Genomic DNA, 19,954 nt, shown 5'->3' on the forward strand with positions numbered 1-19,954 from the left:
AGAAGGGCGTTGAGGCACCGTCGAGGCGTCGACGCGGACGACGACCGCGCGCGTGGACGTGCCATGTCAACGTTCGCGGCGTCGTCGAGTTCGAGGGTCCAAGGGAGTTCCCGCGCGCGGCGCACACGTCGTCGGGTTTCGTCGCGCAGACGATGTGTCGACGGCGACCGCGCGCGCTCTGGGACGACGACGACCGCGGTGGCGTCCACGGAGGGCGTGCTCGCGGTCCTGGCGTGCGCGGCGACTTTCGGTCAAGTTTTAGAGGAGAACACCTCGATCGGAGGTCGGATATCGGCGCCCGTGACGGCGATGGGGACGGCGAGCGCGTTGGCGACGTTGGGAGCGCTGCCGACTGCGAGCGCGGCGTACGACGTCGTTTGGGGATGGTTGATGCCGATGGGGGTGGTGTTGGCGCTGTTGGAGCGGCGTGGAGCGATGCGTCGGGAGGACTCCGCGGAGAGCGCGCGCGTGCTCGGTGGATTCGTCGTTGGCGCGGTCGGGACGGTGGTCGGCACACTCGCCGCGTGGTTTGTTGTCGGACGCGCGCTCGGTACTGAGGGATGGAAAATCGCCGCGTGCCTGTGCGCGAGCTACATAGGGGGGTCGGTGAATTTTGCCGCGACCGCGCAGGCGGTGGACATGATGAGCTCCGGCGGGAAAGCTCTCCTGAGTGCTGGGATGGCTGCCGACAACTTCGCCATGGCGTGTTATCTTGGCGTGCTTTTTGCAATTAAAACCGACGGTCCGGACAACGTCGAGGGCGAAAGCACTGATGGCGCACCTCATGAAGAGCACGATGAGGTCACAAAATCTTCCATTATCGCTTCGTTAGCAGCGGCACTACTCATTCTGCGCGCGTCGCACGCAATAGCAGCGATGGTGGGACAAGTGAGCTTTACGCTCGGCATCGCATGTCTCGTGGCGCCAATCTTCTCTTTAGCGACGAGCGTGATCGTGCAGTCGATGAGTTCAGTTCAAAAGAATTTATGCAGTGTTCTGCGATTCTATGGGGCTCAATCCATGAGCGGTGCGCTGATGCTGATGTTCTTCGCTACACTTGGCGCGATGGCTGATTTGCGTTCAGTATTCACCGCGCTCGCTGGCGGCTCGATGCTTACGTTCATTGGAATTCTTCTCACAGTTCAGTTGCTCTTCACCCTCGCAGTGGGGCACAGAATTTTCAAACTTCCGCTTTGGGCTGTGTTGATCGCGGCGAACGCGAACGTCGGTGGACCAGCCACTGCTGCCGCGATGGCTTCCGCGAAAGGATGGAAGCGCGCAGTATCGCCCGCTATCGTGACTGGTATTTTCGGGTACTCCATCGCGACATTTATTGGCGTCGCAGTTGGAAGAGCGGTGGCTTAGATTTGTTGTAGTTTAGGATTGTAGGGTTGCTAATTTCATTACAGTACAAGGGAAGAAGGGATTCATTACGCCTTCACTGGCTCACGTTGTGTATCCGCCAGCGGTGCCTGCGCACTGACTTGCGCGAGCTCGTTCGCTCCGACCTTGAACGCTCCTGGATTGATAGCCACTGTCTTCGTAGTGTTGTTCGTCTTGTAGATACCGACCAATCTATCGGCGAGTTCAAACATGTTGTTACGCAAAGAAATGATGATAAACTGGGCATTCTTGGTTCGCTCCTTGATGTAGTGGCCAACAATTGAAACATTCTTGAAGTCGAGCGCGGCATCGATTTCGTCCATAACGTAGAGTGGCGTTGGTTTGTAGTGGTGCAAAGCAAAGACCAACGCGAGGCTCGAGAGCGTCTTTTCTCCACCCGATAAGTTGGCGATGTTCTTCCAACTCTTCTTTGGCGGGCGCACGCTGAAAACAATGCCCTCAGAGAACGGATCCAAGGAATCAACAAGCTCGAGTTCAGCGTCGCCACCGAGTGTGATCATCTGATACATTTCCTTCAGCTTGAGCGAAATAACATTGAATCCGTCCATAAACTCATTCAGGCGCTTTTGCTTCAGCTTATCGTACTCTTCACGAGTATCATCTCTCTCCTTCGTCGCCGCAGCGAGCTCCTCAACACGTTCTTCATACTCCTGCTCTTTCTTCGCGTACGCGTCGATAGAGGACATGTCGGGCTTCGCAGCTGCGAGCTCTTCTTCAAGAATCACCGCCTTTTCTTGCATCTCGTCCGTCGTGTGCTGCGCTAGATCTTCGTCACTCAGTAACTCTGGAGCCTCACCTTCCGGATACAGCGTTGTGCGCTCCTTCATCACCTTGTTGATTTCCTTATTCCAGTGCTTTTCCTTGTCTTTATTTTCCTTTTCAACCACGACGAGATCCTCCAGCTTCATCTGGATGTCCACCTCAACGCCTCGAATCGTGCCAACGACCTTCATGATCTCATCGAGCGCCTTCTGTGCCTCGGCAACTTCGCCACCCTTTGCCTGCAGGAGCTGATTGAGTTCCTCTTGCGATTCCAGAATAGCGCCGCCCGCGTTTTCGAGCTCGGCCAATTCTCCTTTGACGCGTTCGATATCAGTAGTCTTTTGTTCGACATCAGCTTTGGCCTCCTCGATGTCCTTGGAAAGGCGGGCAGTTGTCTTCTCGTGAGACTTTGACTTTGCGCGCTTCTCAGTCAAGCCGTCCGATGCAGTGGTGATACCCACGTTGAGGTCTTTCACCAGAGCTCTTTGCTTTCGCAAGGTCTCGCCACCGACGTTATTCATCGCCTCTTGCAGAGACGCCTCCTTCGCCTTGAGCGCAGCCGCACCAGCGGTGACTTCATCCAGCGCAATTTTTGCCTGCTTGACTTGTTCCTCAAGCCTCGACAGTTCCGCAGCATCATCTCTGCTCGCTTCGTGAGCCGCCTCGAGTTCAATCAGTCGACTGGTTAAGTCAGAAACCTTTGCCTCAGCAGCTTCAAATTCAGCCTGCAACTTGGGCAGGGCGCGCTCGAGCTTGTTGACCGTGGCTTCAGCGTCACGAGCTTCTTGAAGGGAGGCAAGCGCCAACTTTCGAGAGCGTTCGTAGAGAACTCCAGCCTGTGCAAGCTCTTTCTCAGCCGCCTTAATCTCTTTCGCCACCTCAGCGGCGTCTTCGAACTTAGGTGCTGCATTACCGACGCGCATTCTACCTCTGCGTGGCCTTGAGCCACCACCACTCATCGTACCGCTCATCTCAAAGAGCTGTCCTTCCAAGGTGACAACACGTCGTCGCTTCTCGCCGTACGCCAAGCGCGAGGCTTGCTCGACATCACTGGCAACCAAAGTATCGCGAACTCCAAAGTAAAAGGCAGCGGCGAAACGTTCTTCGGCCGGTTTGATGAGATCGATCAGACGGGGCACGTTCTCTGGATTGGAAGCGTTCGCGCGCATCTTTGCCACTAAGTGCTTCTGTTTGTCAAGAGCGAGAAAGTTGCCGCAGCCCAAGTTATTCTTTCGAAGATAAGATACACAATGCTGAGCATCGGAGGTAGTTTCGACCAAGATATAATCAAGAGGAGCACACGCAGTCGACACGGCGATATCGTACTTTTTGTCGATCGCACCGAGGTCGCCAAGGCGTCCGAGCACGCCCTTGAGCGCGCCGGCGGCTTGAGCATCAAGCAGCGCTTTCACCATGACGTCCTGGGTTTTCTCGGATTCAGCGGCAGACCGGCGCTGCTCGAGCTTACCGCGAATCTCTCGTGTCTCGGCCTGTGCGGCAACCTCCTTCTCTTTCGCTTGAGCCTCGGCGGCTCGCGCTTTTTCCGCACGCGCTCGCCCTTTTGATAACTCCTCTTCCTCCTCACTGATGGTTTTCTTCAACTCGACAGCCTTGGTGCGAGCCTGCTTTTGACCGATTCGAGCGTCGTTCAGCGACTTTTCCACTTCAGCATGCTTTTCAAGAAGAAGGGCCCGCTCGGCCGTGGCGACGTCGTAATCTCCTTGCGCGGTCGCGAGCTTATTCTCCCACGGCGCCAACTCTTTTTGCACACCATCGAGGTCAGCGCCGATTTCAGCCATCTCACCCTTCAGACTCTCGAGGAGAGCGTCCAACGCAGCCTCTTCCTTGCCGATTCGTGCCTCGAGATCTGCTTTTTTCGACTCCAAAGTTGGGATATCTTTCTCGATCTGCGCGCTTTCGGCCGCCATGCTCTTGAGCTTCTCCGAATCCTTGGCGATCTTGGCCTCCATCTTCTTCACCGCCGCCTTCATGTCCTTCAAGTCTTGTCGGAATTTGGCGTCCTTACGCTCCAAATCACCCATATCCTTCTTGCTCTTGTCAAAATCAGCTTGAATCTTCGACAATTCACCAACTAGCTCGCCCTTGCGCCCTTCTGCGGTCTTCAGCGCCTCCTCATGCTCAGAGTGCTTGGTGCGTTCCTCCTCGAGCTTCTGCGTAAGCGCGTCCTTGTTCTCTTGGAGCGTGGCCAAGTTGGCCTGCGTCTCTTTGATGAAAAGCTGATACATCGTACATCGTGCGAATATGAGCTCTCTTTCCTTCTCCAGGAACGCCTCTGCTTCCGCCTTGACGATCGTGAGCGCATCCTTCTCACCCTCAACCAGCTGCAAACGGTTCACCATGATTTCTCGTTGCTCGTTCAAGGTCTCCAACTTTTTGCTCGCTTCTTCGATGGGCTCGACGTATTGTAGCGTACCGATGATGTCTTCCAAGTACTCCAACAGCCCCTCATCTCCGGGCGCCGCTCCCTTTGGCTTCATCATGGAGATTTGTTCGACCTCACCCTGCAAGATGAGGAAACGATTGTTGTTCAAATCAACATCCTTCGACTTTAACAATTTCGTCACCTCCGTGAACGAGCTCGTCTTGTCGTTCACGAAGTACTTGCTCGTGTTGTCTCGATACGCCTCGCGAGAGATGACGAAATCCGAGTTCGGTACCACGTCGTATCCCTCTTCATCGTCAGCGTGATCGATGATTTCGTGAAAGTGCACCTCCACTCGCGCGTGTTGCAAGTTTCTGAAATCCGTCGAGTTGTGAATCAACTCGCTCACCTTGTTCAATCTCAGCTGTTTCGCCCGCTTCCCGAAGACGAACATCATCGCATCGATAACGTTCGACTTTCCGCTCCCGTTTGGTCCGACGACGGACGAGAACGACTGCACGCGCGATTATCGTCAGTCTCGCGTCTCTCGCTCGCGCGCTCGCGCGTCGCGCTCTTCATCTTGTCCTCTCCACGCACCTTGTGAAACGGTCCCACGTGCTGCGCCCCCGCATAGGACTTAAAATTCTCCAGAACCATCTTCTTGATCGCCAATCGCGGGCGCATCGCGGGCGTCTTCGAGGTCTCGGCGCTCTCCGTCATGCCTGCGCTCGCTCGACGTGAAACGACTTTGTGCCCTCCGCTTCCTCCTCGTCCTTCTGACGACGACTCGGAATCAACGAGCCGAGAGCGATGCGGTCGAGCGCGCGACGATACCTCGCTCGGTGCGTCTCGCGTCTCGCGCGCGTCGATCGATGCAGCGTCGACGACGACACTCGCGCGGGACGAACGGCTGTTTGACGATTCGGGTCGTTCCCCTGGTCGATGTCTTCTTGAGTCATTACTCTTGATGGAGTCAGTATTCAGTATACGACCATGTCAAATCGCTATCAAATCGCCATCAAATCCACCAGCTGTCGGTCGGTCGGTGGGAATTCAAAAATCAACCACGCCTCCGCACTCGTCGACGGGTTCGTCGCGCGATGTCCACCGCGGACGAACAGGCGGCGCGACCGAAGCGTAAGGCATCCGAGTCCCTGAGGGCGCGGCAGGGTCGAGGTCGGAGCGCGCCCTCGAGCGCGCACTACGTGGGATACGTTCAGGATGACGAGACACCGGAAATGATTATGAAAAAGTTTGAGGAGATGGAGCGCATACGCTCGGCAAAGGGCGCGATGAGGGGCGAGAACGATGACGGCGATAAGGAGAATAAGGAGGGTGCGACGAACGTGAGCGATGACGCGGCGATGGAGGACGGTGACGGGGCGTTGAGCGAAGAACAACTGAAGGAGTTGTTCAAAAACACGTCAACGTTCTCGGTGCGAGAGGCGGTGCGAGACTCCAACGCGCTCTACGGAGACGCGATCGTGCTCGACGATGGCGCCATGTACTTCTCCGACGAGGAAGATGAGGACGAGTTCTGGGAGACTCTGACGGGGAAGAAGCGCCGAGGCAAGAAGGGACCGCGCGCGCCAAGAGCACCAAGAGCACCAAGAGAACCCAAGGCGGCGAACTCGCACATGATCACGGCGTACAATAGTGATCAAGGATTGTTCTTGCGCAAGAAGAAATTCATTGATCCGGCGGAGCCAGTGATCATCAAGGTTCCACCGCACCCGATCACCACGAGCTGGGGACGAGTGATTGAACCGTACGTGCCCAAGTCAGTGCGAGAGGCAAGGCTGGCGCAAGTTCCGGACTGTGTGCACATGCAAAAGAATATCAAGTCAATGAAGTACGAAACGCTGGGCACGGATTATTTGGGGGTACTGCTTAACCCGCCGTGGGACATTGAGAACTCGCCGGATCGCGGCGACGTCACCGTCGATGACATTGAAGCCATTCCGCTCGAGAAACTCACCCCACTCGGCTTCATCTTCATCTGGGTCGAGAAGGAGAACTTATCCAAAGTGTGCGACGTCATGCATGAGAAGAATTTCGTTTATGTGGAAAACTTAACGTGGGTGCATCTCAAGCCAAACAACACAATCGTCGAGTCCGCGGCCCGCTATCTTGGTCGCTCGCACCGAACACTTCTCATTTTCCGACGGGATGTTCGCGACAAACGATTCGTTGAAGGGAAGAAGATCGAATTGCGGCATCAGCGTAACTCGGATGTCACGCTTGACATCATCCAAACGACGAAGAGCGGCCGTCGCGCCATTCCCGAACACGTGTACAAGTCTATCGAGACTCTTTTGCCGAAGGCATATGAACCGGGCACGCCGGGTAAACTTCTCGAACTTTGGGCTGAACCAGGCGCTAAGCGTGCTGGCTGGACGTCTGTTGCCGATTCGCCGTAGTAGGAAAGTTAGCTTTTGTTGGTGCGAGATTTGTGATATCATCAATGGGTATTTTACAACACGTCCTCAAATGTTGTGAGGACATTTTTCATCTTTCGCACGCGTAGAGCGGCGAATAGTGTCTATCCGTGCAGGCTGTGACGTGAAGTTTGTCTTGCCAGCGTCCAGCGAACTCGATAATCTCGTGGTAGAACAAGCACGTATTGCGCAGCTCCTCATCGGTGGAGTTCTCAGACAGCCAAGCCCACGCCTTGTATGGATGATCAGCATCAGCCGCGTAGTCTCTGCACTTACTCGGATTCTCCGCGTTCCCGACTCCAAGTGGCGTCTCGTACTTCACTTGGTCCAAACCAATGAGACCACGCACGATGTTTGGATGCTCGCTTGCAAGATTAGGTTGCTCCACAGGCAGCTGGACTTTCTCCGCGGGTTTCACCGAGTCCTCCGACACTGTTTCCTCCACCTGTTGCGCTTTCTCTTCCGATTTTGCTGACTCTTCCGATTTCGCCGACTCTTCCGATTTCGCCGACTCTTCCGATTTTACCGGCTCCTCTAATTTTACCGGCTCCTCCGACTTGACTTCGTACGTGGGTTGCACTTTGCTCTCGGTCGACACGTCGACAACGTCCGCGTGAGCCGCGGTGGCTTGCCCACATGCATTCCACGGCGAAAGCTCCGCGTCAATGCAACCGACGACAGGTACTTGAGGTGCTGCTTGCGAGAGCCCTTTGTGAGCCTCAAAATCTCTATAAAATAAGCACGTCGATCTCAAAGACGCGTCCTTGTCGTAAAGCTCGTTCACGTACGCGAATGCGACGTACTTATGTCCCGCCGTATTAGCATAGTCTCGGCACTCAGCCGAGTTCTTTGACTGCCCTCTACCAATCGGAGTCTCAAACACCACCTCAGGTCGAGGTAAACCGCGGACGAGGTTTGGACCACTGGGGGTTTCTGCCTGTGAGAGCGAAGCAACGTCGTTTGATTCCTTTGTGGTACCAACAGATTCCCGTGGTAAGTTGCAGGCCGATAAAGGGGAGGCTTCCATGCTAGTGCAACCAATGACGTGGACGTCATCTTTAGGATGTCCCTGGAACGGTCTAATGTGACGGTAGTACACGCACGTATCCCGCAGGTCATCGTCCTGCGATTTACCGTTCACGTAGCCCCACGCTGGGAAACCGTGAGCCTCTGCGTACTTTCTGCACTCACCAGCCCAGAAAGCATTATTCCTCCCGCCCGGCGTTTCGTACGGCGACATCTTGATGTCCGGCATTCCCATCAGAATGTTATTGCGATGAACGGGACGAGTGTGTTTCGTATGCTCGACCTTTGGCTCAACCGTGTTCGCGCTCGCCGCCTTGATCTCTTCAGCAGTTCGACTCGGCTCGACGACCGACCCCTCCGACTCCTCGGGCTGCGCCGATGTCAGCGTGAACTCGTTCGATGACGCCGAGCGCGCGTCCTCGTAGTCTTGTTCCATCCCCGGACGAGCGACCTCGCTTCGAGGTAGGGATTTTCCCACCAACACCCCGAGCAAAAGCGTCGTCGTGCCGACGGCGAAGAGACGCTTGTTCCACGTCGACGTCGACGTGCGTGGACGCTCTTGACGCTCATCGAGGATGTACGCTCGCTCTTCGTCCGACATGGTGGCGAACGCCGCGCGCGTCGACGTGCGGTTGCACCGAGACTGGGCCGATGGTGTTGAGACCCGAGATCATGGGCTGGCATGGATACAACACAACAAACAGGGCAGAGGGCGTTCGCGGAGCGATGGATGAAAGTCGTATTAAATCCAAGGGAAAAGGAAATATTCGGAATAGAACAGAGCCCAGATGTCGCGGTAGTACTGCTGGATGGCACCCTGAGAGAATTTGCCGCGCTCGAGCGCCAGAGTTTTGACTACGAGGAAGGCGGCGAGCAGGGCGTGACCACCGATCATGAGCGGCTGGACAAACCACGTCGGATTCTTGAGCGAGAATGCTATAGCGAAGGCGTAGTTGGCGAGCAATAATCCGGAACCGATGTACGACACGGCCTTCACCCCCAAACGCGTGGAAAACGTTTGGATCTCAAATTTCAAATCACCCTCCACGTCTGGCAAGTCCTTGGTGATGGCGATGACAGTGGCAAAGGTGGTGACAAAGATGGTGATGAACGTGATGGCCGGGCTCCAGACGAACGGCAGACCAATCGCAGCTCGAGTGGCGTGATACACGCCAAAGTTGAGCAAGAAACCGCGCACGCAAGCGATGATGAGGAACGCCGGAAGCGCAAATCGCTTCAGGCGCAAAGGCGGCACCGAATAAATGGTTCCGAGGAACAAGCCAAAGCAGTACAATTTCGTGATCAGAGGCACAAAGTTCGTGGCCACGATCATGGCACCTCCTAGAGCAGTGATAGCGCAGAAAGTCCACGCGGCGGCGAAGGACAACTCCCCAGAAGCCACCGGCAGGAAGGGCTTGTTCACCTTGTCGATGTCGACGTCGTAAATTTGATTGATCCCGACGATGTATCCGTTTCCCATGAGAAGCGCCAAGAGCCCGAGCAATGCGCGTGGGACCAGGCTCAACGTGATCAACTCCGGGTTGGTCATCAAAATTTTCGACACGATCGCCGTCGTGCCGAGCAACGTCCCACGAATCGTGTGCGGTCGCACAAATTTCCAAATAGCCGCCCCCAGCGCGCCGAGCTTCTTCGTCGCCCCCGCCCCCGCGTCGGCCGAGGACGCGTTGCGGACGACGACATCACCCCGACGCGTCCACGTCGTCACCAGCGGGCGCTCGGCGCGCGCGCGCGCGACCGTCGCCCCGACATTCACGCCCCCCACTTCGACCCCTCGACCATCACGCGCGCCCGTTCGCGTCGCGCGTCTCCCCACGGTCGTCCCCCTCGCGGTCGCCCGCGTCGCGCGCGTCGACGTCGACGTCACGCACGCCCCTCGATGCGTCGCCCGCGACATCTCGCGCGCGCGCCCACACTGCGGTCGCTCGCGCGCGACGCCCGTGACGTGGACGCGCGCGACGTCGCCGTGATGTCGCACCACACGAGTCACGAGTCATGAATCGAGACACGACGACGCGACGACGCCTCAACCCTGGTCCCCGACCGACGCACGCGAGCGGTCGCACCGAATCCACGATCGATGATCGAGCGAGCGATCGATCGAGCGAGCGAGCGATCGCGGCGTGTCGTGTCGATCGATGATCGATCGATCGATCGATCGACGCGAGCGATCGATCGACGCGATCGACCGGCGCGGCGTCCACCGCGCTCGGCGTCGCGCGGTGGCCGGGACGCGGTCGAAACCGCGCACGGGGCGCGCGCGCGACGGGGAACCGAACGATCGAGGACGTCGATAGAGACACGAGATGGCGATGCGCCTTCGCTCGACGACGACGACGACGACGCGGGCGAGCGCGGCGACGCGAGGGACACGGGCGAGGCACGGCGGAGGGTGTGTGCGCACGCGCGGGAACGTCGTCGTTCGGGGACGAGAACGCGACGACGGGGAGGAGAACGTGATGACGAAGATGGAAAAGCTCGCGGAATCGATCGGGGTGTCGCTCGGACCGATCGGGATGACGCTGCAGCAGGGAGAAAAGAAATCGGAGAAGAAGACGCGAGAGCGAGACGGCGAAGAGAGCAGAAACGCGATGAGCAAGGTGGAGAAGCTCGCGGAATCCATCGGGGTCTCACTCGGCCCTATCGGGATGACGCTGCAGCAAGGAGCGGCGAGCAAGGCGACGAAGTCGAGCGGCAAGAAGGATGACGACGACGAGGAGGAAGAGAGCGAGCGACCGAAGAGCATCGCAAATATGTCCACAGCGGAATGGAGAGAAAGATTTGTCAAAAAGGATGGCACGGTGGATCTGTGGCTCGAAGACGAGTACAACATTGCGTCGCGCAAAGCTGGGGCGGTTGAGGCGGACTCACTCGTGAACATAGAAAACTATGCGTGGAATGGTATGAAGACTGTGGACGTCAACGCGCCGGTTCGCAATGTGAAAGTAACAGATCACGAGAGCGGTGAGCTCCTCGAGTTAGACGTTCCGGAGGGTAGATACATCTTGTTCGAGGCGGAACAGCAAGGTTGGGTGCTTCCGAACGCGTGTCGCATGGGTGGGTGCACGAAGTGCGCAGTGAAGATTAGCAAAGGCTCTGTGGAGCAACCTGAATCTTTGGGCCTGTCCAAGGAACTCAGAGATCAAGGCTACGCATTACTGTGCGTCGCCAGCGCGACATCTGATGTCGAGTGCGTGACGCAAGACGAAGAAGAAGTGTACATGATGCAATTCGGTAAATCGTTCGCGGAAATGGCCTTGGATAAGAACTCAAACAGCGTGGTTCGCGATGACTACGCCTTTGAAATCGCTGACATGGATGAATGAATTCTCGGTTTGGCGCGCTATACCTACATGTAAGTCACATTCTAAGATTTTCCTATCGTTTTCTATTTCGTTTCTTCCTTGTCAAATTCGCTCTCGAGTTGTTTCCCGCGTGGTGGACTGGTCACTGACTGTCTCTGCGCAAGGAATTTCGTCCGGGGAGAAACCATTTTGAACTCATTCTCGGGCGCAGTAGTCACCGGCAAACTCCCGGGAGAACGGATCGGTGATATCTTCTTTGTTTTGTTCTTGAGCTCCTCGTGCAGCGCGTCAACAGTATCGAAGTCTCGCATCGGTTTGAGTTTCGGACTCAACTTGTTTTTGAGTCGCTTGTTCTCTGCCGATGCTGTCTCCAGTCGGGTTCTCAACGCTTCCGCAGCTTCTTCAGCCTTGATGGAATCGCGTACTTTATCGAAAATCGTCAAGAAATCGCTCACAACGCGAATGATGTGCATCGGATTGTCCGGTTTGTATGGCTCACCGTAGAAAATGGTCACTTGCTTGGCGGACTCCACCGCTTGTGAGGCCAGCTCTTGGACATCCTGCAGTTCGTCGTCCATTTCCTCCGCGAACGGCGCCATTTTGCTATGGAAAGAACTGTGAACCTCCTCACTCAACACACCTGCGGCGTGCAATATTTCTTCCTTAACCTTTACCAATCCGGCCTGCAGCTTTCCGAGCAAGACAGAGGTCGCCTCAACTGACAAATTGGAAGCCTTCTTGACGACAGCGAGATGGGTGGAGAGGTTGGCAATCTCAGGATCAGTCTTGAACAGCTCCTTGTACACGAAGTGTAACAGCGACGTTTTCCGGTCGACCGCCTTGAAATCCTTAAGCCGCAAGAGCATATCTAGCCTGAAACCGGATGCGGAGCCGCGGTACGAACCAGTATTCAAGTGGTTCCCAACGACCAAGATCCCCTTCAGAACCTTCACAAAAAGAGCACTCTCCTGCAGACAACTCGAGGCTTCAGACAGTAATACGTAGTCACTACGGACTTTCGCGAGCATATCCACCGTGGTTGACTTATAGAGCAGAGCATTCACACGACCCTCGAGCCGAGGTACTTGCATGATGTGCATGAAATATTGCTCAACGGTTGCCAGTTCTTCCTTTTCACCTCTGTAGTCCATTATGAGTTGGATCTCCTTCGATGTCGGCAATGATGACGCGATCACTTCGAGTTGCTCCGTGCGCAAAACTTCTTCATCCATAGACAGCAAAGCCGCTTTGATGTTGTCGAAAGGTATTTTCAAACCAGCGAGCTGAATGCTGATGTTGAGAGAGCGTTTCTGATCAATCAGCGTGACACTCGTTTGCTTCTTTGCAGCAGCCTTAGCCTTAGCCTTAGCCTCTTCTATGGCGAACATTTCATCTAAAATTTCCAAATTCAGTGCCAACTCATCGCTCCCCGCTTTTTCCCACACGGTACCACCTATCGAGACTCCCTGAAGCTTCTCCCAGTGCAACATTTTCACCTTTTTTCGCGCCTTTTGTGCCCACATATGCGCGTTGGTTATCGCAGAGATACCAAGCTTTGGCGGTGGAGGCGGAGGCGGGGGCACACCTCCCGCTGCCTTGAAACCTGGCGGTGGTGGCGGAGGCGGTGGAGCAGACGGTGCTGAAATACCTGAAGATTTGAATCCTGGAGGTGCTGGCGGTGGAGGCGGAGGCGGAGGCGGGGGCATACCTCCCGCTGCCTTGAAACCTGGCGGCGGTGGCGGAGGCGGAGGAGCAGGCGGTGCTGAAATACCTGAAGATTTGAATCCTGGAGGTGCTGGCGGTGGAGACGGAGGCGGAGGCGTAACGCCTCTTGCGGACTTGAACCCGGGAGGAGCTGGAGGTGGCGGGGGAGGAGGAGGTATGGATGTTCCGACAGTCTTCGGTGCGTTGGACTTGAAACCAGGCGGGGGAGGGGGAGGGGGAGGGGGAGGCGCAACGTTTCCACTTGGCTTTGGTGGAGCCGGTGGGGGCGCAACTGGTGGCGCAACTGAGCCAGATGTAGGCCTTGACGGCGGCGGCGGTGGTGGCGGCGGTGGTGGTACTGGAGCTTTCGGCGCCGATGGGGGCTTGGTTGGGGTGGGATTCGTCGACTTTCCTGCGACGTGATCCAAATTGAGTTTTGCCTTCGTCTCTTCAAGTTTCGATGTCTCACGAGGTGACGGCAACTCTGGAATTGCACCTAGAATAGTCTCCATCTGATCAGCGAATTCACTCGCTGGACTACTATCACCAAGGAGAGACTTTGCGAGTTTACTGTCCGCTCTCAGAACCGTACCAGGCTCAACTTCATCGGCAACCTCAATGTCTTTCATCAGCTTGAGAAGCTGTTGAGTGAAACTGTTGCGCGCTGATGCATCTTCCAAACCCCGGATCTGATGCAGTTTCTTCTTCTTCATCAGTATGGCGAATTTCATCAAAGTTTCGATTTCTTGCTTAACCGTGAATGATCCGTCATCGCTCACATCCATTTCAGCTTCCGCTTTCTCAGATATTGTCGCAACGCTTTTCAGCGCTTCCTTGAGCGCGCCATCATTATACAACGCGAGAAGTTGATCCCTTTCCTCGGACGTCAACTCAACGTAAGACGCCGTCATTGGAGTCGCAACCGCTATGTCTAGATCGATTGACGGCAGAATCGCGTCAGAACTCGCGTCGATATCGCCTTGGTCACTTGTTTCGCCTCGTTGCAGCGTTCGTTTGCTTTCATCTTTGTCAGCACTCGTGTTCACGGTTAGCTCATATTCACCATCTCCAGAAGTATCCCGGTCGCCGTAACTATATGCACCCCTAATATCGTGAACGAACTTGTCGTCGTACGCTTCTTCTACGCCATCATATTCGCCATCAACGACTTCGTCACCCTTGCTGCTCGGCCGAACTGCTCCAGTTTCAGTGGCATCGAATGAATGCCTTTGAGGCGTCCTGGAAGCCGCCGTACGCGGTCGCACTGTGGAATGTATCAGCGGAATAACCCTCTGAATTCTTTCATTCGCTGTGTGCACTGCTGAAGCGAGGACATTCGTTGCCTCCGGCACCAACACGCCACGCGCCATTTCGTCCGGTCGCCTTGCCACACTCGACCTCCGCATACGTCTCCCTGGTTTGCGCCTAATGATGATCGGTACTTCCTCTTCACTAAAGTCATCATCTTCAGCAGCATTTCGTCTCCCGACAGCTTCAACGTCTTCGTCCTCAAAAACGCCGGTGACGTCAAAGTCTTCGTCGCCGCCGTAGTCTGAAGATGAGCTCTCATCCTCCCGAACGACGTCGGGCTGTCTCCGTCTATTTTTCACGCGACCCCGCAACTTCTTCTTCCGAGCTCTCTCTGCGTCTTCATTACTTCGCTCGACCGGATCCCATTTGAACGTGGGAGGCAAGACTGATGGCAGCCAGAAATCAGTGCTGTGTTCCTGTAGCCAGGGTGGAAGCTTGGATTCATCCATCAACACTCGCGAGCGTGGATTTTGTCCAGACTTGGCTGCTGCAACACTGCGCAATATGTCTGTCGGGTTGAAAAGAGACTTCTTGAGTACCTCAGATGGCTCCTTAGTTTCATGGAGTTGAAGCGTTGATTGTCGCCGTTCACTTGGGAATGAAATAGTCTCTTCGCCGTCGTCACGGGAATCCGCGGACATTTTGATCGTTGGCCGTGCCTCCACAAATACTATTTGTTTTTCATGCAGAATCAGGTAGCGGAACTCTCTTAGCAGAGTACCGACGAGACGGACCGCATACTCGTCGTGCTCGCGCGAAACCTTCTTCGCTCTAAACAGTCGCGGCGCAAACAACTCGGCCAACTCTCGCAACGGGGCATCCTCCTCTATCGTCGTTGTACTACTGCGTGCAACGGCAAATCCGAACAGTGCGCGATGCAGGAGTTCCACAAGAGCCTTCATGACCTCCATTCGTCCAGGCGGTACCCGCTCGAGGAGCACGCGAAAGACATAGAGTCTCGACTCGTAGTGCTCCGTCTTGATCGCCGTCACGAAGTGCTCGTGAGTTTTACTCGGTACCAACGAGTCCGATAACGCGTCTAGTCGCCTCAGCATCACCTCGAGCACCACCGCGGGCTTCGGTCGTCGACCTCGCACGTTCCCGTCGCACGCGATGAAAATCTCCCCCTCTTCGAGCGCGCGGGCGCCGTGCGACTTGTTCACCATCGCCTCCGCGAACAGCTTCGTCCCCAGCTCCACTCCGTGCGTTCTCAACGACTCGCAGCATCTCTTGATCGCTCGCAAGCTCTCGGCATCTCTCAGAACGATCGATTCGCTCAGTTCCAAAGCCGAGACCAACCTCGGATTTGAAGTCAGTTGACGCTCCATCGTCTTCGCTTCAACGGACGTCGTCTTCGCGTCGTCTTCGCGTCGTCTTCGCCTCCGTCCCCGGACGGGGTCGAACGAGCGCGTATCTTCGCTCTCACTCGATCGCGCGCATCGTCGCTTCGACGTCCGCGACGTGCGCTGTGACGCTCGAGCGTCTCCCGTGCCTCGCCCCGCGACCGGTGCACCGGTCGCCCACGCGTCTGGTCCGGCGGTTGAACGCTTGCAACGCGCGCGCACTCGCCGTCGTGCGCGCGAACGGAGAAGATGTTCTCATTCTCGTCCTACGGCGCGAGCGCGGAGACGTACGCGATCGATCTCACCTACGCCGGCGTCGTGAGGGACGGAGACGACGGGAGGAACGAACGACGGGTCGAGGTCGCCACCACGCTGACGTTCGAGGCGAAAGATGATCCCGAGGAAGTCATAGACCGAGTGGTGAAGCAGCGACAGGAGCTACCGTACGACACGGACGAACGCTACGTGGGGTGTAAAGTGGTGTGCGGCACGACGAACGTAGCGGTGACGCTGACGGTGGAGAAGTTTCAAATCAAACCCATCGCGTGCGCGGTGAGCGCAAACGGCAAGGCGACGTCCCGGCGAGCGCATCCGACGCTCACGGCGGTGCTTAGGCACTGTCACCTCGGATCTCTTCGGAAACTGGCGGTTCGAGACGGTTTGTTTTTCGCGGTCGTCGAGGCGAGGGATAAGTGGGCGTCCGTACGCGAACTGGACGCGTCCAGTAACGGGTTGGAGACCGTGCCAAAGGAGGTGTTCACACGCTTCCCATACGTCGAGCTGCTCAAGCTAGACGAGAACAAGTTGGCTAGCTTACCCGCTCTGAACTCGCTGTCACTTCTGAAAGAGTTATACGCCAACGGGAACGCAATCTCGACGGTTCCCGTCGATCTCGTGGAGGGCGTCGACTTGGAGGTGTTGTCTCTCGAGTTTAACCGTCTGAACAAGCTGCACATCAAACTGAAGGACTTGTCAAAGCTACGAGTGCTACGAGTGCTCGAGAATCCGATCGAGACCCTGCCTCGATTAAATAAAGGGCGCAATCAACAGTGTCTGTCGCTGGCGAATGTGCAAATCAACAGAGATCCAGCCTCTGGCAGTGTTAGTGTCTCGGTCCGCGAGACGAGCTCTTCATACTTCTCAAGCATCTACGGCGGCAGCAAGAACGTGAAGAACAAGGTGTACAACCACTTTTTAAACTTAATCTTCCGTAGTGAAGAGTTTTCTAATACATTTCTCATCGCAGCGATCGCCGAGATCGCTGCGAATGGGCGAGAAAATTGTGAGGCCATCATGGGTGCCGAAGGTGCGAGAGACATCGTGCTTGAATTGAAGACTTTTCGCCCGCGCTTGAGTGAAGCAAACTGACCTGGACCTCGTTTCGCCGCAGGAGGGTTGCGTCAGCTCTTAAATGCGCTGAATTCAACGAATAGATCGTTAGTGCAAGAATCGTCGCGTGTATTGGCGCACATATGCCGTGTGCCTGAGCTCGCACGTTCTCCCGGGGGGGGAGAAATTCAAGAAGAGTTGAAGAGTTTAATTCAGGTACGAGAACATTTAAATTACGCTGCGATGTACATCGCGCGATTTTCTGCCGTTGGTTGATCGTACATAATTTACTAACATGTTCGCACGCAGGATCCCAACGAATTCCGAAATAAATGTGGTTTGACTATTTTGAATGGTTTAGTGAGCTCTTCGCATGAAATTTCAAGAGTACGCTTTTCTCGCTTCGACTCAGCTCCAAAGTCCAACTGACGCGTGTTAATCCCAGGAGTGTTACACAGAAGAATTAATTGAGCGACTCGCGGCTTTGGCGGGGGTACGTGCTTTCATTTTTACTGTTCATTTAAATGTGTGAATTAATTTAATTAATTGTGACAGGTGGTTGATGACAGTATGCGGCTGCTAGCGCTCAAAGCGATTGGGACTTTCGCGTTCGAGGAACACAACAGGCAGTTGATATTAAAGAATCGAAGCGTGCACGCGATCTTGGTCATGTTCGCGCTGAAACCGGAATTGAAAGCTGCAAGCGTTGCCGTGAGGAGGGAAGCGATCAGAGTACTCGCCATTTTGGGGGAGAACGAGCTCGTGCGCCAGGGTACTCGCAGACCCGAGATCAGCGGGCGTGGTGTGCGCATTCTCGCGTTGGATGGTGGCGGTATTCGCGGTCGAGCGACGCTTCAGATGCTGAAAAGAATCGAGGTAAGAATTATTTTTTTTATTTATTTCGAGCCCAAATTCAACATTTTTATCTCTTCTCGCGAGCAGCAAGGAACTGGTCGCCCCATTCACGAATTATTTGATTTAGTCATCGGGACGTCCACTGGCGCTATTTTGGTACGTAACGACGACGTGATACGCCAGAATTAATTAATTAAGCTCATCGTCTCGTGATAAATTAATTCGTGCTGACGAACGTCTTTCTGCGCGCAGGCCACCGCTTCTTGCGTGAAGAAGTACTCCCTCGATCACTGCGATGAAATTTATCGGAAATTAGGTCGTAAAATCTTCAGCCAGACGACGCACGACGAGGACACGGCCGGGGCGAACTCATGGCTTGGGAGCGTCGGGTCCATGTACACGAGTGGGAAGCAGCAGTTGCTCGCCACGACTCTGTATAGTAGCAAGCATGACAGGAGTACTTTCGAAACGCTTGTGAGACAGGAGAGCAAGGTTGAGAACGAAGACGTGGCGTGGATCGACACCGCTACGCTCGGTGGACCAAAAGTGTGTTGTGTCTCCACGATGACAAGTCAGACTCCAGCGGCGCCGTTCTTGTTCAGGAACTACAACTACCCAGTCAGCACCTGCAGTGAACAGCAGCAAACTCAGTTTGGCAGCTGCGAACACTTGTTGTGGCAAGGTGTCTGTGCGTCTGCGGCCGCACCGTACTATCTGTATGTCGATCAGTTCCAAATAGGGTCGGGGCGATGGATTGATGGAGCTATGACTTGCAACAACCCGGCGATGCTGGGTATGCAGGAGGCTCGCAGACTGTGGCCTGATAAGAACATAGACTGCCTAGTGTCCATCGGAAGTGGGATTTTCCCTGCTTACGATCGCGAAACTTCTATATCTCTCGTTGCTTTGGCCAAGGACGTTTTGTTCGAGAGTGCATGCGATACTGAGCGCGTTCACGAATACATGGAGTTGGCGTTGGGGCTCATTCCAGGCGCCAGGTATTTCCGGTTCAACCCGGTTGACCCGCGCTGTAAGGTAGAAGTCGATGAAACCGACGCTGGTGCTCTGCAAGCGTTGATTGACGCGACGAGAGATTACATATCCGCGGAAGCAGATATGTTTGACGATGTTTGCGATGTACTTGGAGTTGTGGATGGTGAGATTGACGCTGTTACATCAAAACTTCTGGACACAGAGATTGGTGGTGCACGGAGTGTAGTAATGGTCGAATCACCTCGCTACGAAGATGAACTTTCAGAGTGTGGTGCGACCGTCAGAAATTTCTGCAACTTGCGATCGATATCGATGAATACCGTCAACTTGTTCTCGAAGGAAAATGTTAGTCCAGGCGCAGCTATGTTTGATCTGAACACCTCAACGCATTTGTCCACAGCTGCAGTCATTCATTTCAACTGCCATACCGACTCTGATGGTTTAATTCTTGCTTGGCAAAAGGATATGATGGCAATTGCAGAGCCTAGCTCTGTCGCTGAGCTTTTCTTGAGCGCTTCGGGAAGCAAATACCGGACGATTGGGGAACACTACGAGGCAGAGTCCCACGCAGAGGTGCAAGGAATCTTGCACACGCTAGCAGGAAAGCACGTACAAAAGACCGACACCGGCGAGTCGACGACCGCGTACTTGTTTCAGCGCACTATACCGATGGATTATTTGGACGCCTCAACGAGTCGTGAGCTTTTCGGAGTGTGGCGTGGAAAAATTATTGTTTCGCAGTGCACCCCTCCGTTCCAACTCGTCGAGGCGTGGCTAGAGGCTGGAGCAAAATGTGTCGTCGCACCCTGCGAGCTAGGCGTTCAGGCAAATATTGCGCGTGTACACGCTGATTTTATTGCTGCGTTTTATCACGCACTCTTCGTCGTCGGTGCTGATGCCACTGCAGCACTCACTGCAGCTACGATTGTTCAACCAGCATGTTCACATTTCCGGTGTCACATCCTTGTTGAAGGCGAGGTGGTGACGCTCTGCCCTGACGAAGATTACGAACTCGAAGTGGACACGCACGTACACTAGATGTGCGATAGGTATTTATTAATCACTACCATAGTTTTAGACTAA

General features: G+C 55.1%; 8 protein-coding genes across 8 annotated transcripts; 4 read left to right on the plus strand and 4 right to left on the minus strand.

Moving 5' to 3' along the window:
* Window positions 1-309: 309 nt before the first annotated feature.
* On the plus strand, window positions 310-1,365 carry OT_ostta06g01300 (Protein of unknown function DUF819; the record flags this gene model as incomplete). The annotated part of the gene is made up of 1 exon (XM_003079707.2): window positions 310-1,365. One exon carries the CDS (start codon window positions 310-312, stop codon window positions 1,363-1,365), a length of 1,056 nt encoding a protein of 351 aa, XP_003079755.2.
* A 65-nt stretch (window positions 1,366-1,430) lies between these two features.
* Window positions 1,431-5,269, minus strand: OT_ostta06g01310 (Structural maintenance of chromosomes protein; the record flags this gene model as incomplete). The annotated part of the gene is made up of 2 exons (XM_022983975.1): window positions 1,431-5,063; window positions 5,147-5,269. 2 exons carry the CDS (start codon window positions 5,267-5,269, stop codon window positions 1,431-1,433), a joined length of 3,756 nt encoding a protein of 1,251 aa, XP_022839182.1.
* A 380-nt stretch (window positions 5,270-5,649) lies between these two features.
* On the plus strand, window positions 5,650-6,969 carry OT_ostta06g01320 (MT-A70-like; the record flags this gene model as incomplete). The annotated part of the gene is made up of 1 exon (XM_022983976.1): window positions 5,650-6,969. The coding sequence occupies one exon, from the start codon at window positions 5,650-5,652 to the stop codon at window positions 6,967-6,969; it is 1,320 nt and encodes a 439-aa protein (XP_022839183.1).
* Window positions 6,970-7,057: 88 nt separating this feature from the next.
* On the minus strand, window positions 7,058-8,614 carry OT_ostta06g01330 (unnamed product; the record flags this gene model as incomplete). Its single annotated transcript, XM_003079716.2, has 1 exon — window positions 7,058-8,614. One exon carries the CDS (start codon window positions 8,612-8,614, stop codon window positions 7,058-7,060), a length of 1,557 nt encoding a protein of 518 aa, XP_003079764.2.
* Window positions 8,615-8,755: 141 nt separating this feature from the next.
* OT_ostta06g01340 (UbiA prenyltransferase family) lies at window positions 8,756-9,928 on the minus strand (the record flags this gene model as incomplete). Its single annotated transcript, XM_003079717.1, has 1 exon — window positions 8,756-9,928. The coding sequence occupies one exon, from the start codon at window positions 9,926-9,928 to the stop codon at window positions 8,756-8,758; it is 1,173 nt and encodes a 390-aa protein (XP_003079765.1).
* Window positions 9,929-10,337: 409 nt separating this feature from the next.
* OT_ostta06g01350 (2Fe-2S ferredoxin-type domain) lies at window positions 10,338-11,357 on the plus strand (the record flags this gene model as incomplete). Its single annotated transcript, XM_003079718.2, has 1 exon — window positions 10,338-11,357. One exon carries the CDS (start codon window positions 10,338-10,340, stop codon window positions 11,355-11,357), a length of 1,020 nt encoding a protein of 339 aa, XP_003079766.2.
* Window positions 11,358-11,419: 62 nt separating this feature from the next.
* OT_ostta06g01360 (Rho GTPase-activating protein domain) lies at window positions 11,420-15,679 on the minus strand (the record flags this gene model as incomplete). Its single annotated transcript, XM_022983978.1, has 1 exon — window positions 11,420-15,679. The coding sequence occupies one exon, from the start codon at window positions 15,677-15,679 to the stop codon at window positions 11,420-11,422; it is 4,260 nt and encodes a 1,419-aa protein (XP_022839184.1).
* A 264-nt stretch (window positions 15,680-15,943) lies between these two features.
* OT_ostta06g01370 (Patatin/Phospholipase A2-related) lies at window positions 15,944-19,909 on the plus strand (the record flags this gene model as incomplete). The annotated part of the gene is made up of 7 exons (XM_022983979.1): window positions 15,944-17,000; window positions 17,085-17,239; window positions 17,333-17,410; window positions 17,469-17,516; window positions 17,579-17,899; window positions 17,966-18,034; window positions 18,131-19,909. The coding sequence occupies 7 exons, from the start codon at window positions 15,944-15,946 to the stop codon at window positions 19,907-19,909; spliced, it is 3,507 nt and encodes a 1,168-aa protein (XP_022839185.1).
* Between the last annotated feature and the right edge of the window lie 45 nt (window positions 19,910-19,954).

This window comes from Ostreococcus tauri (genome assembly GCF_000214015.3).
Source record: "Ostreococcus tauri WGS project CAID00000000 data, contig chromosome 06, whole genome shotgun sequence".
Lineage (NCBI taxonomy): Eukaryota > Viridiplantae > Chlorophyta > Mamiellophyceae > Mamiellales > Bathycoccaceae > Ostreococcus > Ostreococcus tauri.